The sequence below is a fragment of the Pantherophis guttatus genome, chromosome 1 (assembly GCF_059756535.1).
Source record: "Pantherophis guttatus breed Tessera chromosome 1, ASM5975653v1, whole genome shotgun sequence".
NCBI classification, from domain to species: Eukaryota; Metazoa; Chordata; class Lepidosauria; order Squamata; family Colubridae; genus Pantherophis; species Pantherophis guttatus.
Genome location: NC_142063.1, coordinates 189,859,604 through 189,883,959, shown reverse-complemented (window position 1 = coordinate 189,883,959; position 24,356 = coordinate 189,859,604). Strand labels below are relative to the sequence as shown.

General features: G+C 38.8%; 1 protein-coding gene and 1 long non-coding RNA gene across 6 annotated transcripts in view; one reads left to right on the top strand and one right to left on the bottom strand.

The window, feature by feature from the left end:
- Nucleotides 1-3,772: 3,772 nt before the first annotated feature.
- Nucleotides 3,773-24,356, top strand: part of PAQR8 (progestin and adipoQ receptor family member 8) — a 34,903-nt gene continuing 14,319 nt past the window's right edge. The window contains exons 1-3 of one of the 4 annotated variants that reach the window (XM_087882257.1): nucleotides 3,773-4,079; nucleotides 14,430-14,549; nucleotides 16,393-20,685. In XM_087882257.1, the coding sequence (XP_087738383.1) occupies nucleotides 16,404-17,465 (1,062 nt within the window). In that variant the 5' untranslated portion in view covers nucleotides 3,773-4,079; nucleotides 14,430-14,549; nucleotides 16,393-16,403 and the 3' untranslated portion in view covers nucleotides 17,466-20,685. Of the gene's footprint in view, nucleotides 4,534-11,832; nucleotides 11,939-14,429; nucleotides 14,550-16,392; nucleotides 20,686-24,356 lie in introns of those variants that run through there. The other 3 variants (XM_034432523.3, XM_034432524.3, XM_087882258.1) reach the window with 3 other exon arrangements.
- Nucleotides 16,081-24,304, bottom strand: LOC117674484 (uncharacterized). Of its 2 annotated transcripts, none has more exons than XR_015731220.1 (3): nucleotides 24,240-24,304; nucleotides 23,155-23,276; nucleotides 16,081-18,336 (listed from the first exon to the last, which is right to left on the bottom strand). It is a non-coding gene; the product is annotated as an uncharacterized LOC117674484 (long non-coding RNA). The 2 variants fall into 2 exon arrangements; XR_004593876.2 differs by having other exon boundaries at nucleotides 23,155-23,389; nucleotides 24,240-24,294.

Below are 24,356 nucleotides of genomic sequence, written 5' to 3'. Positions count from 1 at the left end.
CTCTAAGTAACACCTCCAACAAAAGAAAACTCAGAGGCTAGCAATTCCTCAAAGTTCCATTTTATTAGAGATGTCATATTGGCACATCTGGGAAAACCCGAATCTAAGAGTTCCAGATTTTCCCCACCCAAAAGGAAGTCAAAGATCCATCCCCTGAACCCACAAGTCCATCACATGGTCCAATCAATTCATCGTCCCAACTGGAGACAGCCCCAGTCACTCCCATCCAGGTCCAGGCTGAATGTCCTTGACTCCCAGAGAAAGGAATGTTGTTATGGCTAATCCTCCACCGACTCCATGTAATCCCCCCTCCTGTTTTCCCAGGCACTAAATGTGGCAACCCTGAAGCTCCAAAGAAAAAGATGGCTTCCAAGGCTAACACTAAGATTATCTAAAGTTGGTTACTTGTTAACACCTACTTGGGTACTCCAAACCTATTTTTATTTTACTTATTTTTTGTGCTTTTGAGTTTGTACTAATTTCTGAGACTGCCTGGATAAATTCCTGCAGTTCTTTTGGCAAAATTTCAGAAATGGTTTGTCTTTGTTCCCCTTCCTAGGGGGGAGAGAGAATGAGTGGCCCAAGGTCACCCCCCAGGTTTTGTGTCTAAAGTGGGACTAGAACTTCCAGTCTCCAAGTTTCTTTCTCTTAAAATTGCCAGACATTTATATTTAAATTGCACTGGTTGTGGGATTAATATCAGTTAATTAGCACAAAACAAATCCACAAGGCATATTGAATCCATTGAGGTATCCATCTCTTTAAATGTAAAAATAGAAGATGCTAAGGTTTCACATTGTAGGATATCCTTTACATGTTAAAGAGGGCCTCATATGAAGATGGGACATGCAATGGCATCTCAATATTGCTCACATTTTATGAAAACAGAATCTTCAATGGTCCTGAAAAAGCCAAGCAGGATCACATCAGGAAATCTTGGGGAATGACGATGCAGGCAAGTTTAGAAGTTTAAAATATCCAAGATATAATGGGAAAACCTGCCCAGTTGCCAAGATAATTATGTGGACATGTTTGTAAAATCATAGTCAACTCAAGGAATCTCACAAGCCTCTGTTGTGTAAATAGAAACTCAACATAGATAAACAAGAAAACTGTATGCAAGAGGAAGATTTATTTATTTATTTATGAGATTGGCATGGCCATCCAACTCAAACAGTTGCAATTCTGGGCAATGTATATTAAACAAAATTAAAATAACTATAAATAGGTGCTCAGCAACCCACAAATTACATTAGAACGCTCTACCTGGGAACTCCAAAGATAAGCAGCTATGTCACACTCTGCTGAATATTACCTACGAAGGAACATCAGCCTTGCTTTTTGGCAGGTACTTCTGTTATGCTAAAAATTGGTTCATTTCCACATTTCAGCATTATTTGCCCCAATATTGTTTTTCCCATACCTAAAGGAAAGGAATGATTAAAATATATTTTTAGCAGTGGGAGACAATGACACTATCTCTCCGACCTCCACGTCCCGAACAAACATAATTTTTTTAGAACATAAAAATTTTTTATTGCAGGGGATGGTTTTTTTCACACATGCTCCTGTGAAATTAAAAATATAAATTCATTCAATAGATATTGAAGGTCTAATAAAAGACCAAAGGGTTGGATAGTCATGGTATTTTTCCTTCCTGTGGGTCTTTTAATGCTGATGATTGCTGATTATTGTCACAGAGCTTACAAATTAGATTTGAAAAGATATTTGGACACATACAATAGGGGCTATTGAAGATTTAACTGTGGAAAAATACAAGCAGCACACCTTTTAAACAATGTAATGAAAGAGTGAACATGTGACTATTTCAAATGCTACACCATGCATGACAATCAACTTTTACTGTGCCAAGGTGAGCGTTTTTCTAGTCTGCTTGTGTCTGTGGAAGACTATGACTCAGTATCCAGCTCTCACATTGCCCTCCACATGATTGCAAAATGTTGATAATGGTCCTCTAGGTAGGCATGCAGGTTTGTTTTAGTTCTAGTCCTATCTTGGTCACAAAGCCAGCTTGGTGACCTTGAGCTAATCATTTTCTCTCAGCCTCGGAGGGAGGCACTGGCAAACCACTTCTGAAAAACCTTGCTAAGAAAACTACAGGGACTTGTCCAGGTAGTCTGAGATTTGGAGATGATTGAATGAAACAAAGACAGAGAGAGAGGGGGGGAGAGAGAGAGAGGTGGGGGAGGGATGGGTGGGGAAAGAGAGAATTTGCTTTTTTTGGATCAACCATGTGTTGATCCCTCGGTTGTAACAGGAATTGACCAACTGGTTTGTTGCCCAAAGCATGATGTTGTGGGATGAGAGAGAGAGAGACTAGACTAAAGTCACCCAGCCAGCTTTCATACCTAATGTGGGACTAGAAGTCTTTATCTCCCTGTTTCAGTCTAGTGCAGGGCTCCCCAAACTTGGCAGCTTTAAGACTTGTGGACTTCAACTCCGCAAGTCCACAAGTCTTAAAGCTGCCAAGTTTGAAGACCTCTGGTCTAGTGCCTTAACCACTATTTATTTTATTATTCATATTTCTATGCTGCCCACTCTCTGGGGACTCTGGGCGGCTTACATCAAAGACAGTATACTAAATAGCATATTGCCCCCAACAATCTAGGTCCTCATTTTACCCACCTTGGAAGGATGGAAGGCTGAGTCAACCTTGAGCCGGTGAGATTTGATCCGCTGATCTGCTTGAACTAGCAGTCAGCTGAAGTAGCTGCAGTACTGCACTCTAACCGCTGCGCCACCTCGGCACTAGAGCAAATTCTCTCCCTCCCTCCCTCTCTCTCTCCCTCCCTCCCCCCCTCCCTCCCTCCCTCCCTCTCTCTCTCTCTCTCCCTCCCTCCCTCCCTCCCTCTCTCTCTCTCTCTCTCTCTCTCTCTCTCTCTCTCTCTATATATATATATATATATATACCAATATATTAATATAGGATTTTAAAGTGATAATTAATCCATGGTGTTCTAGTGCCTGATCACACCTACTATGTGTTACATACTTGTGCCTCTGGGAAAAACCTCTGGTTACATGAGTAATTTCCATCCCCCAGTGCCTTTCACAATGAACAGCCCTCTAATCTCCTATAATTATGATGACCATATTTTCTTGGGAAAAAAGTAAAGGACAACCTCAAAAGGGGACAAATCTGAAAAGCGGTTCATAACAATGAAAAATGTAACTGTTTATATTTGTACCTTTTCTTCACAAAGGAAAATTCAATAGCTAAGACAAGAAAAAACTGTGCAAAAACCCATATTCTAAGATAAGTACATTTGTTTTAAAAAGACAATTCAATTTCCGTATTTTTCGCAAGACTGTGCATTAAGTGGTTCCCTGCCTGTCTACTGTAAAAGTTAAATGACGAAAATAAAGGACAAATGTTGGCTTTTGAGAAAGAAAGAAATCTAAAAGACTGCTTTCTGAAATACAGGACTTTCCTTTTACAATAAAGGGCGTATGGTCACTAGACCTATCATATACAGCTTGCCTCTATAAATCCCTCTCTATGGATGATTTCACCCCGCTAGGCCTCTGAACGCGAGAAGTCCAAGCATCCGAGGGTTTGGCGAACTTCTCAGCGGAGTAGTGCCTGCAGGTGTGCGATTCGACAAAAGGGACAGGTGAGGCAGGGGCGGGGCGCCCTCGTCGCGTGTGGCGGGCGGTGCAGGTGGCCGTTCCGAGCGTCCCTCGCCTTCCTGTCTTCGCGGACTGGGGAGCAACTGTCGGAAGGAGGGTGGGAGGAGTCGGTGTGCAGAGTAGCGCAGCGCAGCGCAGACACCCGGGCGGCCGTGCAAGGCCCCTAGTCTCCGCCGCATCCCTGCAAGAACTAGGAAGGGAGGCAGAGAGAGAGAGAGGCACTTGCCTCGCCTTTCTTCCTCCGGAGCAAGCGCAGGTATTGTCCAGAATCGCCGCTGCGCCTGGAGAAGGTGGAAGGAACAGCCTTACGGCGAAACGGGAGACTGGAATGAAGCGCCTGGAGCAAGAGTCTCCATCCATCCGTCGCCCCGAGTGGAGATGGCGAGTCATCTGACTTGAAGTGCCCGTAATCCCGCTGCTTCTTTGGGGTACTTTTCAGTGAGTGTTTGAACCGGGACTCTGGTTGCCTTTCATTTGCCCCGGTAGCTTTGGAGGCAGCGCTTCGGAGAGTGTGCAGGTTTCCTTCCGTGGTCGCTCCTGAAGCCAGAGCAACACGTTCACTGCCATTTGATCTCCCAAGCCTGTTTCAGTTCGCCCTCCCCGCCGCCCGCAATAAATTAGCTCCTGTTTGAAAGAAGACCTCTTCGTGCTCTTCTGTTGCAAATGATCCTTGTTTGTTTTTTCCCCGGCAGACTTGTTGTTCTGGGTGGGAGTGATTGTGTTTGTGTGTGTATATGCGCGCGCGCCCGCGTGTGTTTTGTTTGTGTCTTGGATTCGTGGGCGGCGGTGACGTTATGCCGCTACATCTTCCAACTGTGATGTGTTGCTTACAAGTAGTTCTTGCAACGGTTTGGGATAATGAAGAATCTGGCAGCCCACAAAGTAAGTACGGGGAAACGGTGAAAACCCTCGTTTTCCTTTGGGCGATTTGGTGTGCTGGTCTGAGCGGAGAACTCAACCTGAGTGGATAAACCCTCCTTTCCCTCGGCTTCGCCGTGACGGGTCCCAGGCAACTTAGTAGAAATCAGAATTCAGAGGCGAGAACTGTAAGGAGGCTTTGTAATCACAGGCAGGCATGTTGGGAGGAAATCCTTTCGAAGTGTCGTTTGCATAATATGATTTACTGCTCCTCAGAGCTGTGATAATTTCTACCCAGAACTATAAGAGAAGAAGGACTTCTTGAATGATCCTAGTGGAGATGAGAGATGCAGCCTTGTTGGAAATTTTTCCTTCGTCGTTCTTCCTTTTAGTTCATTAGCCACAGGAATGCCTCCAGACAAGTCCCTGCAGTTTTCTTATCAAGATTTTAGAAGTGGCTTGTCATTGTCTTCTTCACAGAACAGAGAGAGACTGCTGACACTTAGAACTCACAATATCCTGATTTCTAGCCCTGTGCCTTAAGCACTACACTAAACTGGCAGTCTTGCATCTTAGTTGTTCATAGGGCCTTGGAAAATTCAATGACAGATAAAAGGGTAAAGTTATTCCTTCCTTCCAACAAAATCCACAGCAAGCATAATTAAAACAATTGTAATGGCTGCTTGTATGTTTTGGGGAACAATTTACAGTCAATCAAGTTACCTCAGCTAGTTAGGCATCCAACCTAGAATTAGAAATAAATTGCCACCAAGGGGGTGGATTCGAACTGAGAGAGGCAGCATCAGTTCATGTGCTCCTGTTGTTTGTTTGTTTGTTTTTTTTGCTATAGGTATTAGAACTGAGTTGGTTCAAAGATCTAGCTCCTGAGGAAATGAGTTCAGTTTCACCTTTACTGAATTTGGGGGACTTTTAATAACCTGCAATGTTTGGGGATATGGAGGGATTTTTAAAAATATTGTGTTGGGATATTACTCTTTTTTTAAGAACATGCTTAAATAATAACTTGGAGGTTACTCATGAACAGAAAAGCAATTTATTAATCCTATTAGTTAAATACAGTTATACTGTTCCTCTCTTTTGCGATTGTAGAAAACTACTGCTAGTTTTTCTGAATGACTTCTAGTAGTTTTTTGTTCTTTAGTATATAATCTAAACCTGAGTTCCCTGTTTGGTCCTGAATCTCTTATAGCTTATTTATGACATGTTATTTTAAAATTAATTTTTAAAGTTTAATTTTTGTACTGTTTTTTCCTTAGTGTCTTTACCCAGCTTTGATTAAAGGATAAAAATATTTTAATTTTAAAAAATATTAAAAAATATTGCTGTCACATGGACAAAAAAAAATGTTTGTTTATGCTTCTGGCATTGACTCCAGACAGTTAGTTTAGTGCCAAGTAATTCTTTTTTCTTACTCCCAAACTCTAGTGTAAAATGGACAAGCCTGAATGAAAATTCAGGAACAATCTTAATTTGCAGAGTCTAGATTGGAAAGTCATTAAAGTTCTGGAAAATGAAGCTTGAACTGTTTGGGTACCTAATGCGTAATTCATATGAGCATGGTGCATTACAAGAAAATTGATTCCTACTATGCAGTAAAAAGTTTATTTATTTGATTTATATCTTATCTTTTATTTTGTAGGTCAAGGTGGCATACATACTGTAGGGTTCCCCTGTTCTGTTTTTCCCCACAACAACAATCTATGATTTAGGGTGGTCTAGGATGGTGTGACTGCTCCAAAGTTACCCAGGAAGCTTCTAGATTTGAGGATAGGCTAAGATCTGGTTCCTGCTCATAATCCATCTCCTCAACTACTATGCCACAGTTCAGCTTGGATTAGTTTTTTACTTCCCAATGTAAATATTACTATTGATGGGAAAAGTGGACTGTTAGACATATAATACATGAAGCTATATTCCATGTTTCTGTCTCAATTACCAAACAAATGACTGAATAATAAGTAAAATTAGACGGGAAAACATGGAGCCTTGTTCCAAAAGTTGAACATTTTGGGAGTTGAAATTCCAAACATCTGGAAAGATACTAGCTTGGAAAATGGGACTCCCTACTCAGTACAATACAAAATTATATTCATCCAAATGGGAATTTTTCTTCTTGTTGTTAGGCAGTTTTTGGACAATAGGCATAGAGTTTGGCTTGGATATCCAAGTTTCTTAATCCTTAAAAATTCTGCAATATTCTGTAAAATTCTCTAAAACTTCTGGAACAGGATTTTCCCCACTATAAACAATTACCAGATAATATTGTACATAGAAACATTTGGTAAAGAATGCTGAGGTTTTGCCATGGCAAATCAATTGCTTTCTTGGTAGTGTGGGTCTATGTCAGGGGTCGGTTCAACTTACATTTACTACCAGTTCGCAGCGGGAGTGCGCGCACACTTGCTTTGCTCATGCGCGCGCTTCTGCATATGCGCAGATTACCCACAATGATGTGGGTGGGCGGAGCCTCCCACTGGCTTTACTACCGGTTCTATAGAACCGGATCAAACCGGGAGCAACCCACCACTGGTCTATGTTGAGGTAGAGTTGGTATGGTGGTTAAGGCATCAGGCCAGAAAATGTGAGTGTGTGAGTGCTAATCGTGCCAGCTCGGTGACCTTGAGCCAGTCACTTTTCCTCAGCTCTAGGAAGCAGGCAAGTGCAAACCACTTCTGAAAACTTTGCCAAGATAATTGCAGACATTAGTCCAGGAAGTTGCCAGGAGTTAATAATGACTCAACATGATAGAGAGATATAGAGAGATAAATAATAGATTAGGTTAAATTAGATTAGGATAGATAGGGAGAGGAATAGGGAGAGAGAGATAAAAGGTAAAGTTGAGATTGAAAACATGCTTATTAAAGGTTAGATACTTTGCTGCTTCCCATTGGCTATACTGGTCCTGCATAAAGTATAGACCTCGCCTTCCTGTTCTCTGGAGGCTCAGACAGGATTTGCATAATCCTGTGATGAAATACAATTGCAAGTGAATCGTTGCTCTCATTTGTATTTTTCGCAAATCCCATTTTTTTTTACATTTACATCTCTTTTCTTGCATTTTTCATAATCCTATTTTTTTCAGTTCTTGGGGCTGTTTATATTTGTTTTCTTTTTTCTTTTATTAAAAAGTGTAAACTTATGTGAAAATTCTCTTCAGCGCTATCTCATCATGTTCATCATTCCCTGTCTCCCCAGAGGATATTTAATTGATATACACTACACTTGATCTTAGCTAAAAGACTGAGAAGTGATATAACCATTATGAGCATATTTTCTTGCTATGTGAAAAAAACCCATACATTTTGCAATGAGCTTGTTTGAGTCATCTGCTTACTTGCGTTTCTTTTCTGAGCTACATAGGGGAAAGTTGATTCCTTCCTCAGCCGCAAGCAGTGCTGGGCTTTTCCTTATTTTCTTTTGCTGAAATTTCCTCTGCTGAATTTCGGTGGCTTAATAATGAAATATCATTGACACAATTTCCCATCATGTTGAGGTTGTTTCTTACAGAATTATAAAAAAATGTCCTAAAATAAGCTGATTTTTAAAATGATCATACATCTAGAAAAAACAAATGGAAAGCTCCATCCTCAGTTTTAGGTGGTGGCATTAATTATCAAAATGTTTCCCAACCCAGTTCACAGTCTAGGATTTGACTATTGAACAAAACAGGTATGTTGTTTTCATTTTTTGGCAAAGTTCAGCTCACACAAGTTATGTGTTCAGAAACAAAGTTGGTCAATAGAGTTGAAATAAATGCTAGTTAGATTGAAGGAAATATATGCAATCCTATTTCCCCTTTTGGGGGAATAGAATACGAATTGACATACTTGTATTCCCTGATCTGGAGACTCAGCTTGCAAAACTGAATCCATCAGGCATTTTTATTGGCTTCCTGGTGACACTACTAAACATTAAGTAAGTTTTTACTGCACAAGAATAATGCTGTTTTTCACTCAAAAGGAGGCAAAGAGATACTAAGCCATTATAACTGGAGGTTGCCACCCTATATTCAAAATGCAAAGAGTGATGCAATTTATTGTTCTTGGATTGCCAATTCATCATAATATTTATTTTATTTATTTTATTTTGAATTTGTATACCGCCCTTCTCCCTGAGGACTCAGGGCGGTGAACAGCCAAGTAAAAACATCAAGTACAAATATTAAAATACAGTTAATATATATATATATATACATTTGGCCCCATTAATTAAAAACAATAAACAAAACACTTAAAAACACTTAAAAAAAATTAGGCCAGCCCGGCTTGCTGGAAAAGGAAGGTTTTAAGGGCACGGCAGAAGGCACTGAGGTCTTGGATTCTCCTTATCTCTGGAGGCAATTGATTCCAGAGGGTAGGTGCCCCCACAGAGAAGGCCCTCCCCCTGGGGGTCACCAGCCTGCACTGTTTGGCTGATGGCACCCCGAGGAGGCCCTCTCTGTGGGAGCGCACGGGTCGATGGGAGGTCGTCGGTGGCAGCAGGCAGTCTCGAAGATAGCTAGGCCCTATGCCATGGAGCGCTTTAAAGGTGATAACCAACACCTTGAAGCGCACCCGGAAGACCACTGGGAGCCAGTGCAGCTCGCGCAGGAGCGGTGTTACATGGGAGTGCCATGCTGCTCCCATCACTACCCGCGCTGCTGCGTTCTGGACCAGTTGGAGCCTCCGGGTGCTCCTCAAGGGGAGCCCCATGTAGAGAGCGTTGCAGTAGTCAAGGCGAGAGGTGAAGAGGGCATGAGTGACTGTGCACAGGGAATCCCGATCAAGAAAGGGCCGCAACTGTCGGATCAGGCGAACCTGACAAAAGGTCCCCCTGGTTACAGCCGTCAGATGTTCCTCCAAGGACAGCTGCCTATCCAGGAGGACTCCCAGATTGCGAGCCCTCTCTGTGGGGGCCAACGACTCGCCCCCAATAGTCAGTGATGGAGTCAACTGACTATATCGGGATGCCGGGAGCCACAGCCACTCAGTCTTGGAAGGGTTGAGCCTGAGCCTGTTCCTCCCCATCCAGATCCGCACAGCCTCCAGGCACTGGGACATCACTTCAAGGGCATCGTTGGGGTGGCCTGGGGTGGAGATGTACAGCTGGGTGTCGTCAGCGTACTGGTGGTATCTCACCCCAAAGCCACGGATGATCTCGCCCAGCGGCTTCACATAAATGTTGAACAGGAGGGGCGAGAGGACCGACCCCTGAGGCACTCCACATATAAGAGGCCTTGAGGTCGACCTCTGCCCCCCTGCCAACACGAACTGCGACCGGTCGGAGAGAAAGTAGGAGAACCACCGTAATACCGTGCCCCCCATCCCCAACTCTTCCAACCGGTGCAGCATGATACCATGGTCGATGGTATCAAAAGCCGCTGAGAGGTCTAACAGGACCAGAACAGAGGAACAACCCCTGTCCCGAGCCCTCCAGAGATCATCAACCAACGCGACCAATGCCGTTTCCGTGCTGTGTCCAGGCCTGAAACCCGACTGGAACGGATCTAGATAGGATGTTTCCTCCAAGAATATTAATACTTTTTCAAATTGTTGACCTTTTATATTATTGATTTATAGTACGTTTTTATTGTACGTCACTCAGAATCTGATGAGCAGCCATATAAATAGGATGACTAAATAAATAGTATGTGTGTAAATATTTAACACTGGACATGTGTGTGCCGATGTTGGAGAGCAACTGTCCCAGTTGGGAGGAGGGTTCAAGCAGGGAATTAGTCTGGACTCATTACATAAAAACAAGAGGACAATGTCTGATCTCCCCTGAATTTCTTTGAGCCTTATCTAGTGTTTCCCAGGCAAAGCTGCCAGCCTGGGGAGATTCCTTTGAAATAGGCATAGAACAATAAAGCAGCTAGTTTGATGAACCCTACATGTGTAGGTCTGGTTTGTTCACACCTGACAACCCATAACTGTTAAGTTTTTACTGCTGGTTGCTGGGACAGTGAGGAGTCTTGAAGGGGTACTTTCCTTAGCTTGAAGCAACCATTCAAGACTTACTGACTGTTGAATCTCTTGATATTTACCAAATGTGTGACTGAGCAACTATTTCAAGGGCTTTTTAACTATGTCCATAGATGCAAAAGTAATGTTGAGAGAAAATACCTTCCCATTTCAAGCAGAGCCACTACTACTAATTGAATCCATCTTTTAGTCCAGCTTGTGGTGGCCTTGCAAAGCAGGCACTCTTCTTACAAGTCTACTGGACAGCGGAATCATTATGTAACCTAGATGCTTATGTGAAGGGCAAATCTGAAAATATCCTCCTGCATGTTAATTATTGAAATGGCCCATATATAATTGAGTGGTCATTGTCATTCAGATTCTGTTTTCAGGCGTCTGTGTGCACTTCTGATTGAAGGTATCTACATATCTAGAAAAGGGGTAGAACATAAACAGTTCAAATTGACTTTATTTTTCAAATCAAAATAAATACATAGAAAAAATTGTCAGGTTCAGTTTGCTGTTTATGGAGGTTATTTTATACTACTGATTTGAGAGTGACACATAAAAATAAAATATTTAGAATTCCTTATCAGGAAAAAAAATTTCTAATTAAATAGTTTGTGGTGGATTATATATAAAAAGAAGAAATAGAGGAAAGCATTTATTATCTGAATTCAAATTTATTTTTCTCCTAGAACTATTTTAAAAGTAGGAGAGAAAAGTATTCCAGATCCCAATTATAAAAATAGAGAACTGGTGGCTGGAAACAGTTTAAAAATTAAACAGAGATAAATTCTGAGCCACAAACATTAGCTTTCAGAATCTACTATAGAAGGAAAGAGAAGGGTGAATGATTATGACCTGCATAACTGTCCCTACTTCTGATTAGCATGATGATAGCATGAAAATGTGTTCAAGGGACACAGTTTGTACAAATATAGAACTCAGTTCTTTTTATGTAGAATGTTGATAATGTTCATTATTAAAATTTTTTGCAGGAATGAAAAATCAACATGTTTATTTAGAACTTCTATTGTAGTGTGGTAAAAAAAATAAAAATAAAAAAGGGTACTTGAGGAGATATTAGAAAAAACTCGAGATTTTAAAAAAATTATCACACACTCCTAATTATGTACACCAGACAGTGTCCTTTCCTGCCTGCTTTTTTTTTTTTTTTTGCATTTGAGTTACCAGGCAACTTGCATACAAATGCTGTTGTTTGGGACTGAGGCTGAAATACATGCCCTCTAAACTGAATATAGCTTTTCAGCAAAATGCTACACCCACACAGAAAAGAAGAGAATAGAAGCTTTGTGGAAGTGGAACAGTAAATGCTGACCAAGGATTTTCCCTCTGTAATGTTAATTGCCTATTGCTTTGTTCATCAATGGCACATGACAGCTGAAATTAAGCAAGTTCTTATTTTCTAATACTGTAGCCTGGAATCTGGCATGAAGGAATCTGTGAGTTTTGTTAACTTTCTCTTATTTTCTGTTTATTAAAAAGTTTATTTATAATCCTGGCATTATGATGCTTATTAATTATTGTTGTTTACTGTTGTTGCTGTAGTTGAAGTTTGTATAACTGAAAAATTCATCTAGCTGGTCCAGAAATTTTGGACCATAAGGAATTTTGGATGCTTCAGGAATAAATAAAACATTTCATTGAACCAAAAGAAGGAAGGAAGGAAGGAAGGAAGTGTAGGAAGTTAGCACCCACCCCTCTCCTGGAAGAGTGAAATATTTTAGGAAATATGAAAAAGGCAGAATATTATATTTCCCTGGGAGAAGCATGTTCCCTGGGAGAAGCAGCTCCCATCTTCCTGCCCCCACCCTTTGTTAATGGGACAGAGGCAGAAACCCAATCCTTTGTCAAAGGACATTTGCAACACAATAGCAACAGAAACTAACACAATGGGACCCATCTAGACAGGCTCACCACATGGCACCTGGGAAGATTGCATCAGCCAGCAAGACCCCCACCCCCTGGGAGTCTGACAACCAATCAGGGTACTCTTTTGGGGCCCCAAGAAATGCAGAGCCAGAGAGAGCATAAAAACCCGAGGATTTTCTGTATCTGCCCCTTTTCTGTTCAGGAACTCAAGCCATGTGATCCTGTCCACCATTAAACCATCTTTCCAAGCAGTCTCCATGTTTCCAGTGTCTGTTTTCCCCACTTGGAGCAGAACCTAGAAGGATGTTTCTTCCAACAGAAGGAAGGAAGGAAGGAAGGAAAAGAGGGAGGGAGGGAGAGAGAAAATACCTGAAATCCTGTTAGTTCAGATAAAATCTCAGATATATTTATTTATTGCAAGGTGGAAGAAGTTGTACCTATTAGTAGGCTCCAGCTTTCTTCAGCTTATGAGGATGGCTAGAGTCAAGTTGACAGGAGGAGCTCAAAGCCAGTTACATATGAAGAAACACATCTTAACCATCACTAGGTGATGGAAGTATATGAAACTGATAATGGATAAACACTCTAGATTTTATCTTATTGAGAAATGTGTTTGATGACCAGTTTGAACAAGTATTTGGTATGCAGTATAATTCAGTAAAAAGTGAATCCTCAGTCAAGTTGAGCTAGGGACACATCTGTTCAGTGTTCTTGTCATCATGCATTGCCTTCTTGCAGGACTTTTTCCTCCTGATTTCCTATTCTTGCCCAAAGTAGTTTCCCACTCAAGTGCTAGCTAGACTATTCCTGTATAGCTTTCTGAATTGGTTAAAGTCTGCTGGGTGGTGTCACTGCTGATTCAATAGTTATAGAAAGTACTGTATAATAGACATTTTTTTCTGTTGTAAGTTATTAAATGTAGTAGACTAAAGATAAGTTAGTTTGGCATAAGGAAAAAAATAGCTGAGGTAATGGATGTTGAATAATAGATATTTCTGCTCAGAAAACAGAAAACTATCGAAAACATAAAATGAAGTGGAGTTATATTAGTATATTACTTTAACGTCCCTCCATCAGTGTGCTGTGATTGGAAAACTATGGTAAAATGATTCCCTCCGATTAGAAGCAAGGTGTCACAGTACAAAGCCAGTTGGGTGACTTTCGGCCAGTCACTCTCTCTTAGCCCAACCCACCTCACTGGGTTGTTGTAGGGAAAGTAAGAGGAGGAAAATGTGTTGGATATGTTTGCTGCCTTGAGTTATTTGTAAAAATAATATCAGGATAAAAACAAAAAAAATCACTCTTTTTTTTCACCTTACCCTAATGTCTTCCTTCTTGTGAAATCTTGGATCAGAATGCTACACCTTTGTGGTCTGGTCTGTTTTTCTATTTGTATCCAAATTGTTAATTGAACTTGGACATCTCTCTGAAACAAGCCATTAAGTTGGGATAGAACTAAGCATAACGCATACTCAAATAAATAAATGAATGTGATGTACAGGAACATTTAACTGAAGTTTCTTCAACTGTTTCATCTATTGTTTTGTCAGCAATGAGTATAAAAGAGGGCAAGAGGAAAAATGGGAACTCTTCCTTGATTTCAGTCTATCTAGGGTAAAGCTAAGTGTATATAATTTGTTTTATCACACTGGCATTTTGATAATATAAAGAGCCTCATAAGTATATGAGAAAAAGAGACAGATGGATCCTCCTTAAAATAAATGCTGCAAGACGGTCTCTGATTTTTTTAAACTCAGCTTTTAATTAAAGTGAACATGACTATTAAAATTCCCAATGGCATTTTTTTAATTTGAAGGGAGAAGAGTATAGCAGATGCAATCCTCTTAATCTGTATTTGAAAACAAGTCTTCCCAACACTTTACAAACTCTTAACAATGTTAAAACATATATATGTGTGTGTATGTGTGTTTGTTAAAACAAATATATATATATATATATATATATATATATATATATATATATATATATATATATATATATATATATATATATATATATATATTTAGTAATCATGTCTGTCTGTTTTGTTCCCTCCTTAAGATCAGACATGGACCAAGTGAACTCGTGAGGAGAATGATCCAGGCAAAAATTGTCCCATATGCTATTATCCAAGAAGAATCTCCCATTGGTGCCAGTAGGTTTTCACATCTGTGTATATAGGTATGTGTATATATAGGAAGATACTAATATTAATGGAAGGAAATAGGGAGGAAGGAGTTGAGCTGAGCTTTCCCACTCAAGTGTTACTGTCCTGATGAAATTGAGGACCATCTGCATTTATTAAAGGTAGAAAACAGCATTGTTTCCTAAACTCATTTAGTATAGCATCACATCTAATTTGTTTTTTTAGTGCTGAATGAATGAAATTGGCTATATGGAAGGGGATCAGCATTACAAAGCTTTAAAACAAATGGATAAAAAAATAATTGTGAGATTTCCTTTAATGTATACAACTAATATATGCTGAACTTTAAGACATGAAAGTAGAAAATCAGGCTAGCAGGTTAATAGCACTTGTCTTAGAATAACTGAAAGTAATCTGAGTTATTTGAATTGAAGACTTTTTAATTGGGAATGGTGAGTTACAGTGTGATTGAAATAGATTATGTAGTCTTTTCCCATTTTAAGAAAGGTGGAATGGTTTTACTGAAATCTAATAATGAGATACTATTCAAAAAGTGAATGTTTCAGAAAGGAACTTCCAGAGAACGAGGTCAGTGTAAAAAGCACTGAGATATTAGAGGTAATACAAAACTCAAGAACAAGAATATCACACAACAATATGATCAGCAGAAATATTCTTATTTTCCAAACAAATGAACATATTTTTCTTAAGTATTCCTCATGTTTTATGAGATACGTCTATATCATCTAGCATCATGCTTAAAACATAAGCTTTAGAAATACAAGTATCCGTCCTCCATGCTTGCTATTGAGATATCCGGCACAGCTATTACTTTATATTTCTGAGACAGTCACATTAGTCATTACTCCAGTCATTACTGACTCTGAGATTCAATACATGGTTAGTAACCTATGCACTTTTGTAAATAGGGAGTATTTGAAAAGTATTTGAACTAGGACCCAGGATGTTGAATCCTGCAGTGATTTACTTATATTGAATGTGCTAAACTTGAGATTTCAATCTTTGTATGTTGTTTCATTTTAGCTATCACGAAACTTGTTCTTGACATTTAGGGATGCAGCATTATTTTGGATAATTACATAATTACCACTATAATTATTTTGTAAGAATGGGAGATTGATGATATAAATTTTTTGGAAGTAATTTTTGGGGGTGAATGTGGAAATAATTTGGGGCTACTGTTTTTGAACACCCTTTATACCTCTATACTCGACTCTTTCTCTGGCATTATTTTCTGATGGAAATAATTTCAGTATACCTGCTGTTTTTCCCTGAATCAAAATTTAGGAATAACTTAGATGCAGTACTTTTTTTTTTTTTTGGTAGAACAGTCACAAATGTAAATGGTAGTGATTTTTTGAAGATTTGTTTCTTAAAACTTTGTTGTGGGCTTCAAATTATACACTTCTGAAATACATTAATTTCACAATGGTTGTAATGTATCCAAATATTCTTTTCAGAATCAAGTGACTTTAAAAAAATGGAATAACAATGCTAATTTTGATTAATAAATGGAAATAAACTTGTAAAAAGCAAGGAAGGCAGTTTGACTGTTCAATAAGATCCATTTATGTTCATTGGGATATAAGTCTGTAATACAACACAACATGAAAGAGAACATTATGGATTAAGCATCATTTTTTTTCTTTTTTTAAATGGAAACTGGGAATGCAATTTTGAATCCTAATTGAGTCCCATCTTACCATCCTTATTGCCACCTCCTTCCTCCAGTTGTTTGTCCAAAGAAACTTTGATAGTTTCTCTAAACATGGTGACATATAGAGATTGTAAATATTTGCCTCTGTGTATTCTTCATTTTCCTTCTTATTAATATTGTTCACATTCTTATCACTTCAGGAATCATCTAAATGATGACGGCTATTCTGGAACGGATTAGCACCTTGTCCATCAGTGGACAACAACTCCGTCGACTTCCTCTGCTCCTAGAAGAAGGCTTTCCCAAGATGCCTTGCACAGTTAAAGAATCTGATGTGCCCCAACTTTTCCGAGAACCCTACATCCAAGCTGGCTATCGCCCCACTGGTCAGGATTGGCGCTATTATTTCTTCAGCCTCTTCCAAAAACATAATGAGGTTGTTAATGTTTGGACTCACCTTCTGGCTGCTTTGGCAGTGCTGCTGAGATTTAATGTATTTGCTGAAGCAGAGGACTTGTCTCTGGAGATCCGCTCCTTACCTCTCTTCATCTTCGTCCTTTCCTCTGTTACATATCTGACATGCAGCCTCTTAGCTCATCTTTTGCAGTCCAAGTCAGAAATATCACATTATACTTTCTATTTTGTGGATTATGTTGGAGTCAGCATCTACCAGTACGGAAGCGCCCTGGCCCATTTCTACTACAGCTCTGACCAAGCCTGGTATGACAAGTTTTGGCTTTTCTTTTTGCCAGCAGCTGCTTTCTGTGGATGGCTCTCATGTGCTGGCTGTTGCTATGCCAAGTACCGCTACCGGCGCCCCTATCCCATCATGAGGAAAGTGTGTCAGGTGATCCCAGCAGGATTGGCATTCATCTTGGACATCAGTCCCGTGGCCCACCGTGTAATTATGTGCCACCTTGAAGGCTGTGAGGAGTTGGCTGCTTGGTATCACACCTTCCAGATACTTTTCTTCCTAGTTAGTGCTTATTTCTTTTCTTGTCCAGTTCCTGAAAAATATTTCCCTGGATCCTGTGATATTGTTGGTCATGCCCATCAAATTTTTCACACCTTCCTTGCTATTTGCACACTCTCACAATTGGAAGCCATCTTCTTGGATTACAAGAACAGGCAAGATATCTTATTCAAGCGACATGGATCTCTCTCCATCATCCTGTCTTGTGGCTCCTTTTTTGGCTTAGTTGCTTGTAGTGCTATCACTGCACTCCTATTGCAGCGCAAAATCAAGGAGGAACTGGCCATGAAGGCATCCTGAGAGACTGACATAGAAACAGGGTTCAGTCCTGATGTGCTTGAAGAAAAGTAGGAAGAGGGAAGTTTATTCAAGTACTGTATATAAGTAACTTAACCAAGTGGTTTTTTTTTATAAATTATAATCAAGGAATTGATTACAGGCAGGTACTAATTTATTAAATATGTCTTATGCCCTAAACATTTTTACTAACTGTGCCTATTGCTGGGCAAAGGGCATTTAGGATACTTAATTGAAGGCAGATTTTTCTAAATGGTCTTTTATTTATTTACATAAATTTGTATTATATGAAAGAGGATACTAATCACTAACTAGAAGAGTAGAGGATTGCCATAGACTTGCACATTTATAAAGCTCTTATCTCATTGGGAAATTGAAATTGTGTCTAGGTTATACTACTTCAGAATATAAACTAGGATGGTGTCACATAAAAGAAAAAAATTCCTTCACACATTGGGTCAAAGTTCCTAATTTACTAGTTTACATGTAGGGATTTTTTTTTTCATGTTAAATCGTAAGACTCATTTCTTGCAATCTGAAATGATACAGAGTAGTCATAGTTTATGACTTCAGTGATGATTAGAGCAAAGATTATTGTGAAGGTTGACATAGTTGGTAATCTCATTTGGTCTGTTTCATTTTAGCTGTGGCCTTGATACCACTGGTACAGCTCAAGTAGTGCTGAATCTTCTCCTGAGTTGTAAGCTTCAGAAATAGTATGGTGGTAGAATAACAGTCATAATTTGGTAGTTGTCAGCTGTTAATCATTCAAGCCCAGGTTAGCTAAAGCAAAGAAGGGTAGAATTCTCAAAGGTAGTAGAAGTTACTAGCCTTTTCATGAGTTGTTTTATGATGTTCATGAAGAAATAGTCATCTGAAAACACAGGACAAACAGCACTATCATTGCTATCAAAATAGGATGCTATTTTCATGGTTTATAGTGCTGCTCAAAGGAACTATTTTATCATTTTAACACTGATTAGCAGCTATGACTATAAATAACATCTAGTGTTTTTTCTGTTTGTTGTCCATAAAGCCTCTTTTCTTCCTAATTCATTTCTGCATACCTTCACTCATATTGTCAAAATGTTAGTTTTCCTGGTTCCTTCTTGATTTTAGGCATCATCATGTCACTCAAACAAAGCCATTCGGGACTTTTACAACCTGAATATTATTCTGACAACTAAGATAAGGGTACAGTACTTCTTCCCTGTTTGAGCACCAAGTTAAATAATTAGAAAAGGAGCAGTTTGATTGTAAAAAAGTATTACATGGACAAGTACCATGCCATAGTACCAACCACACATTTTCCTAACCAGTTTTATTTGTGCTTTTCATCACTAGGAGTCCAGTTGGGTTGTGCTTTGAGTCTCATGTGGTATTTAACTACTAAACTTTTATTTCCTCTCTTCCAAACACAAACACCATATCCAAACAGAAATTGCAGCTGTGGAATGTTTTATTTATTTAATGTTATTTCCTGTGAAATGTTACTTGCACATAGCAGACTAGCATATAATTGAAAAGTGTGTGCCAAACTTGGTTTCTGGTGGTGCTGGGAAGTGGAAATCATTTTGCATGTGTGGACATTCATGACAATGAGTAACCCCATTTGCAGTCTGGAAATGGTACACTCAGAATTCTAATTCTAATTTCCTATCTTATTCTCCTTAATATGCAGTATATCAGTTATCTAAGATGTCTATGTTTACACCTACTCAAATTTTGGTGAAAATACTTAACATATAGGTACAAAGACAAGTGCAGTCCAAGCTGGATTCAACAAAAATAATTAATAATAGTTTTTTTTTAATATTAGAAATGGGTCCAGTCACAAGAAATTTAAACCATTTTCTGCCAACATAAACACTGAAAATTTTTGTTAAGAATATATAACTATAGGAAGAAAATAAATAAATCCACCAATTAAATCCGATGGGCTGTATGAAAATTCTTAGTGATTCTATATCACCACCTAGTGGCATAATCAACTAAGATTTTTCTAATAGTTGGAATGGCTTTGAGAATTTTAATTAGGTTGCTACTCAGCAGAGATACTTTTCATTAAGATGAAAACTAAAGTCTAACTAAAATCAATAAACAGACTATGCTTATTTTTTCATAGAACATACATTATCCCTACTGTTAACTAATTTGCATTATTTTCTGTGATTTCATAAATGATATCTTTGTTTCACAGCAGTTCTCATTGAACATGTATTTCATACCTCTAACTTGGTTGCTTACAAGATGACATACATTAAAAAGTTTAAGATACTCCAATTTAATCCATTGTAAAATGTGTACTATAATCAGCATTAGTCAAACTGCAGAGATCCCTCAAATATCATTTTAAAGATGAAAGCACTCTTAAAATATATGGCTGGTTATTTAAGAAAAATTGCTGCGTACTAAGTTTCTTAAAATTGTCCTTCAGACTTTTTCGGATATCTGCCTCTGATAATTCCTAGGTCCTTTTACTGCTAGTTCTGTACATACACAAAATGTTTTAATTAGGACTGATGAATCCAAGTGAATCTGTTACTATTAGAAACAAATGTGATGAATAAAAGGACTGGTTTTTAGGACCTTTTCAAATAGTTAAAGCAGCCATGTCTTGAAAAAGGTTCATGTAGCTATTTCAGGAGCTAATCCTGGTTGATTTTGCATACTTATGCTTGCACAACAACTTTGTTTCCTCCAAGCCCAGTGATGCAGAGATCACATGGAGTACTCCTGAAGCAGCCACATGCCATTTTGAGAGACTTTAGAAAGCCTTACTGATTTTACTTTACAATTACATGGATCTAAAGCAACTTTTTCTAATTATTGTTTTTTCATTCCAAAGTGGTATGATCTGGCTGGTTTTAGATTCTGGAAATTGAAGTCTAGAATACACAGAGAACAGTAGGTTGGGCACTGCTAGTTTAATATTAATAACAATAATTGCAGATACAATCCAAATTATTATTAGAGTTCCACCATTATGAACTTTTTTTTTATAAAACTAGCCTTGCTATCTACAGGGTCATGCTTATTTTGCAGTTGTTAACTTCAGCTTTATTTGGATTTGACATCCAGACATTGTGGTAGCAGACTTACATGTTATTTCCAATACTTCAAATAAAATGTGGTGGTTTCAAGTGTGCCTTGGATGTTTATATCTTTCAGAGGCAGTTTTAAAAATATATATATTTATGATAGGCATTATTTGTTACTAAAATGAAATGATAACTGAGTTTTTTATTTTCTTTCTTTTAAAAAAAGTGTTAGTTTTAGAATTATATGAACAACTTCTGTATTAAATTCTTGAAGTCTGCATTGTTGAGAACATTTGAAAAACTATACTGTGTTATAAACTGTTGAAGTGTAGAATGGGAAGAGGATATCTTAAGTAAAGTTTAAGAAATTGATGTTTTATATGAAATTTGTTTATATCAAAATGTTTATATATCAAAATATGGCTTCTGTATGATTTGCAAGATTAAGGGAGAGTGTTAGTAAAAAATTGTTTGGAGAAAACCTTGATGCTTCTGCAGACATACAAGTATTTAATGCTTTTATCATGCTAAAAATGCCATTTTCATTCAAGGTTCTGATAGATGTAATTATTACAACACTGAGTACAAAGTAATATTGCACTGTTTCCCCCTGTGGAGACCTCAGAAATCAAATCACAATCCATCAGAAAGTGTTAGAATTGAGCAAATATTCAGGTGAGTGACAATGATGTTTCCTTTTTCCATTAAACAAACTCACTGTGTATGTAATAACAGAATATTCTTGTGGTTAAAGCAACCAGGAATGATTGAATTAGTCTACTTTAGAGATTTACACAATGCACTGAATGTGCTAAACAGTGGTGGGATTCAAATTTTTTTAATTTTATTACCGGTTCTGTGGGCGTGGCTTGGTGGGCGTGGCATGGCATCGCATGGCTTGGTGGGCATGGCAGAGGAAGGATACTATAAAATCTCCATTCACTCCCCACTCCAGGGGAAAGTTACTGCAAAATCCCCATTTCCTCCCAATCAGCTGGGACTCGGGAGGCAGAGAATAGATAGGGGCAGGGCCAGTCAGAAGTGGTATTTACCAGTTCTCCGAACTACTCAAAATTTCTGCTACCAGTTCTCCAGAACTGGTCAGCACCTGCTGAATACCACCTCTGGTGCTAAACCATACTGGGTAGCTTTTTGCAGGACACTGAGCCATAAACTATATTTTAGCTTAACACCCAAAGTGCCTTCACATTTCATATAATACCCACACATCTAATTTTGTAACGGCTATTGGAGGAGTTCAGTACATGTAACAATACATTAAAGACATAGATTTACTGTGGATAGAAGGTTTTCTCACTAATTTTTCCCTAAGGCAAGCATGCTTAGATATGAAGCCTTTTTCCAACTAATTCCCAATTTTGTAATTTCCAAACCAAGATTTATTTATTTATTTAATTAATTTTTATTTTATTGAGTTTTTATACCGCCCTTCTCCTGCTGGACTCAGGGCGGTGAACAGCCAAGAATAAAACATCTGATACAAAATTTAAAATTATTAAGAGAATTAAACAAATTTTGGCCCAGATTTAAAACATCCCAACTAAAATTCGTTACAATTAAAATATCTAAGGGGGGGGGGTTATGCCAGCCCAGCTTGGTGAAATAAAAAAGTTTTGAGGGCACGGCGAAAAGCACGGAGATCTGGTATCCTACGTATCTCCGGGGGCAGGTCGTTCCAGAGGGCAGGTGCTGCCACAGAGAAGGCCCTCCCCCTGGGAGTCGCCAGCCGACATTGCCTGGCTGACGGCACCCTGAGGAGTCCCTCTCTGTGGGAGCGAACTGGCCGGTAGGAGGCTATCGGTGGCAGAAGGCGGTCCCGTAAGTACCCAGGCCCTGTGCCATGGAGCACTTTAAAGGTGGTAACCAACACCTTGAAGTCACCCGGAAGACCACCATTTACCCTTGAAGAAAATGTAATTTTCTGCTAATTTTATTTTTTAATATTTTTCTCACTGTCCTGTGAGTGGAATAATCATCATTCAACTTTACGCCTCTGAAAAACTGCACAGATTTTTCATTAAGTCATACAAATGGTAATCCATATAGATATACTTTCTGTGATTCAAAATGACTCCCCTCTTAAAGTTTTATGAATCCTGTGGGTCACACATAGTGACTGGTATGCAAAAATATTATATAACTGTTGTGCACAAATATTTTCCTGAACGCTCATCTAACAGTGCTTTATCATTTTTAAAACAAGGGTTTTCTGTCAACTTCATTTTTTTCTTGAATACTTTTGTACATATTGCTGTGTGGGCCAATATGTGTGAATCTAAAGATAATGACAAAATGGGGGTGAGTTCTGAGATTGGATCATGAAAGAAGGAAATGAGCCTGCTATGCTCAATTAATATTTGAGATCTTATATTACCTGGACAAATGGTGGTTCAGTCCTTTCTTGAAAACCTTCAATGATGGTGCATCCACAACTCTGGGAGTCAAGCTGTTCTGTTGATTAATTGTTCTGTCAGGAACTTTCTCCTTAGTTCCAGATTAGAGGTCTGGAGAAACTTCCTGATAGTGAGAACAATTAATCAATAGAACAGCTTGCGTCCTGGAGTCATGGCTGCACCATTGCTGGATGTTTTCAAAAAAGGATTTGACAACTATTTGTGCAAGTTACTTACCTTCAATGTTCTCGTATTTAACCTCTGCATAGAAGTCTTGATATACGTTCTTCCAATTTTTCTGGTTTTGGTGTAAGGGCACCTCTTCACCGTGCTTCTGGATTTTCTGATTTGGTTTGTTGCTAGTCACATATGGATGTACATGGTTTCAAGAAGGCTATTTGCAATGTTTGAGTTTTCTAGGAGGTTTTTTTTTTTTTTTTTTTGTAAATTGTGATTTTTATGGAGATGAAACCTGTTTATAGCAACCTTGATTTAATCAAAGGATTCATGTGCAACAGAAAATATGCATTTCACTCTCAAATTTCCAAAGTCTATCCAGACATTACATCATTAAATGTAAATTGATGCAAGGGATACAAATTATATTATCGGAATAATTATGCAAATGACATACTACTGTAATAGCATGCATTTAGATTCAGACATTTAGATTTACAGATATTCCCTCCCCACAAATCATCCATTAATTCAAGTTTCACTATAGATAAATTATGGCATGGTAAATAGAAAGGGCAGGTTGGGATGCTACCCTCCTTATTTTCCAAAATGGTCTGTACCACCATGCAAACAAGAAATTAAGCAATGTTATGTTTTGCAAATTGCATCTGAAGAAAAAAAATGACATGGTAGAATATTGGAAGTGGGAAGGGAATACAGCATGATGTTATGTAGCATTGCATACAGCGGACAATCAGGAAGGCTAATAGAGTTCTAAGAGAAATAACGTCTTCCTAAGATAAATTTACATTCTTACCGTCCTAATTACCCAGTTTTTAAACCCATGCACTTACTCTCCCCGTGCGCCCCCAAACTCCGCCCGAGGTAAACTTTGTTGCATTGAATTAGGCTTTGCTCCTATGTCAATCCTCTACATAGGACCAAAGCTGCAACTGCCAAACCACAATAAAAGCATTTACAGTACAACCAAACTTCAAGCCAGCCTGTTTATATCCAGACATTTCTTTCCCTCAATCTAGCGCTACTGAAAGGCGGGGGTGGGAGAGTGGGTGGGATAATCTAGCAACACAATGACTCGAGCCAAACTCAACCGCGGGCTGATGAAAAGCGGCACCTGAACCTACCAACCGAGCTGAGCGCCTCGGTCGCTACTGCGCAAGCGCTCTCAGAAAAAGAAATGAAAGCCGAACTGTTGATGGTTACCGAGGAAACGGCGTTGCTTAGTTACCCGTGGTAGCGGA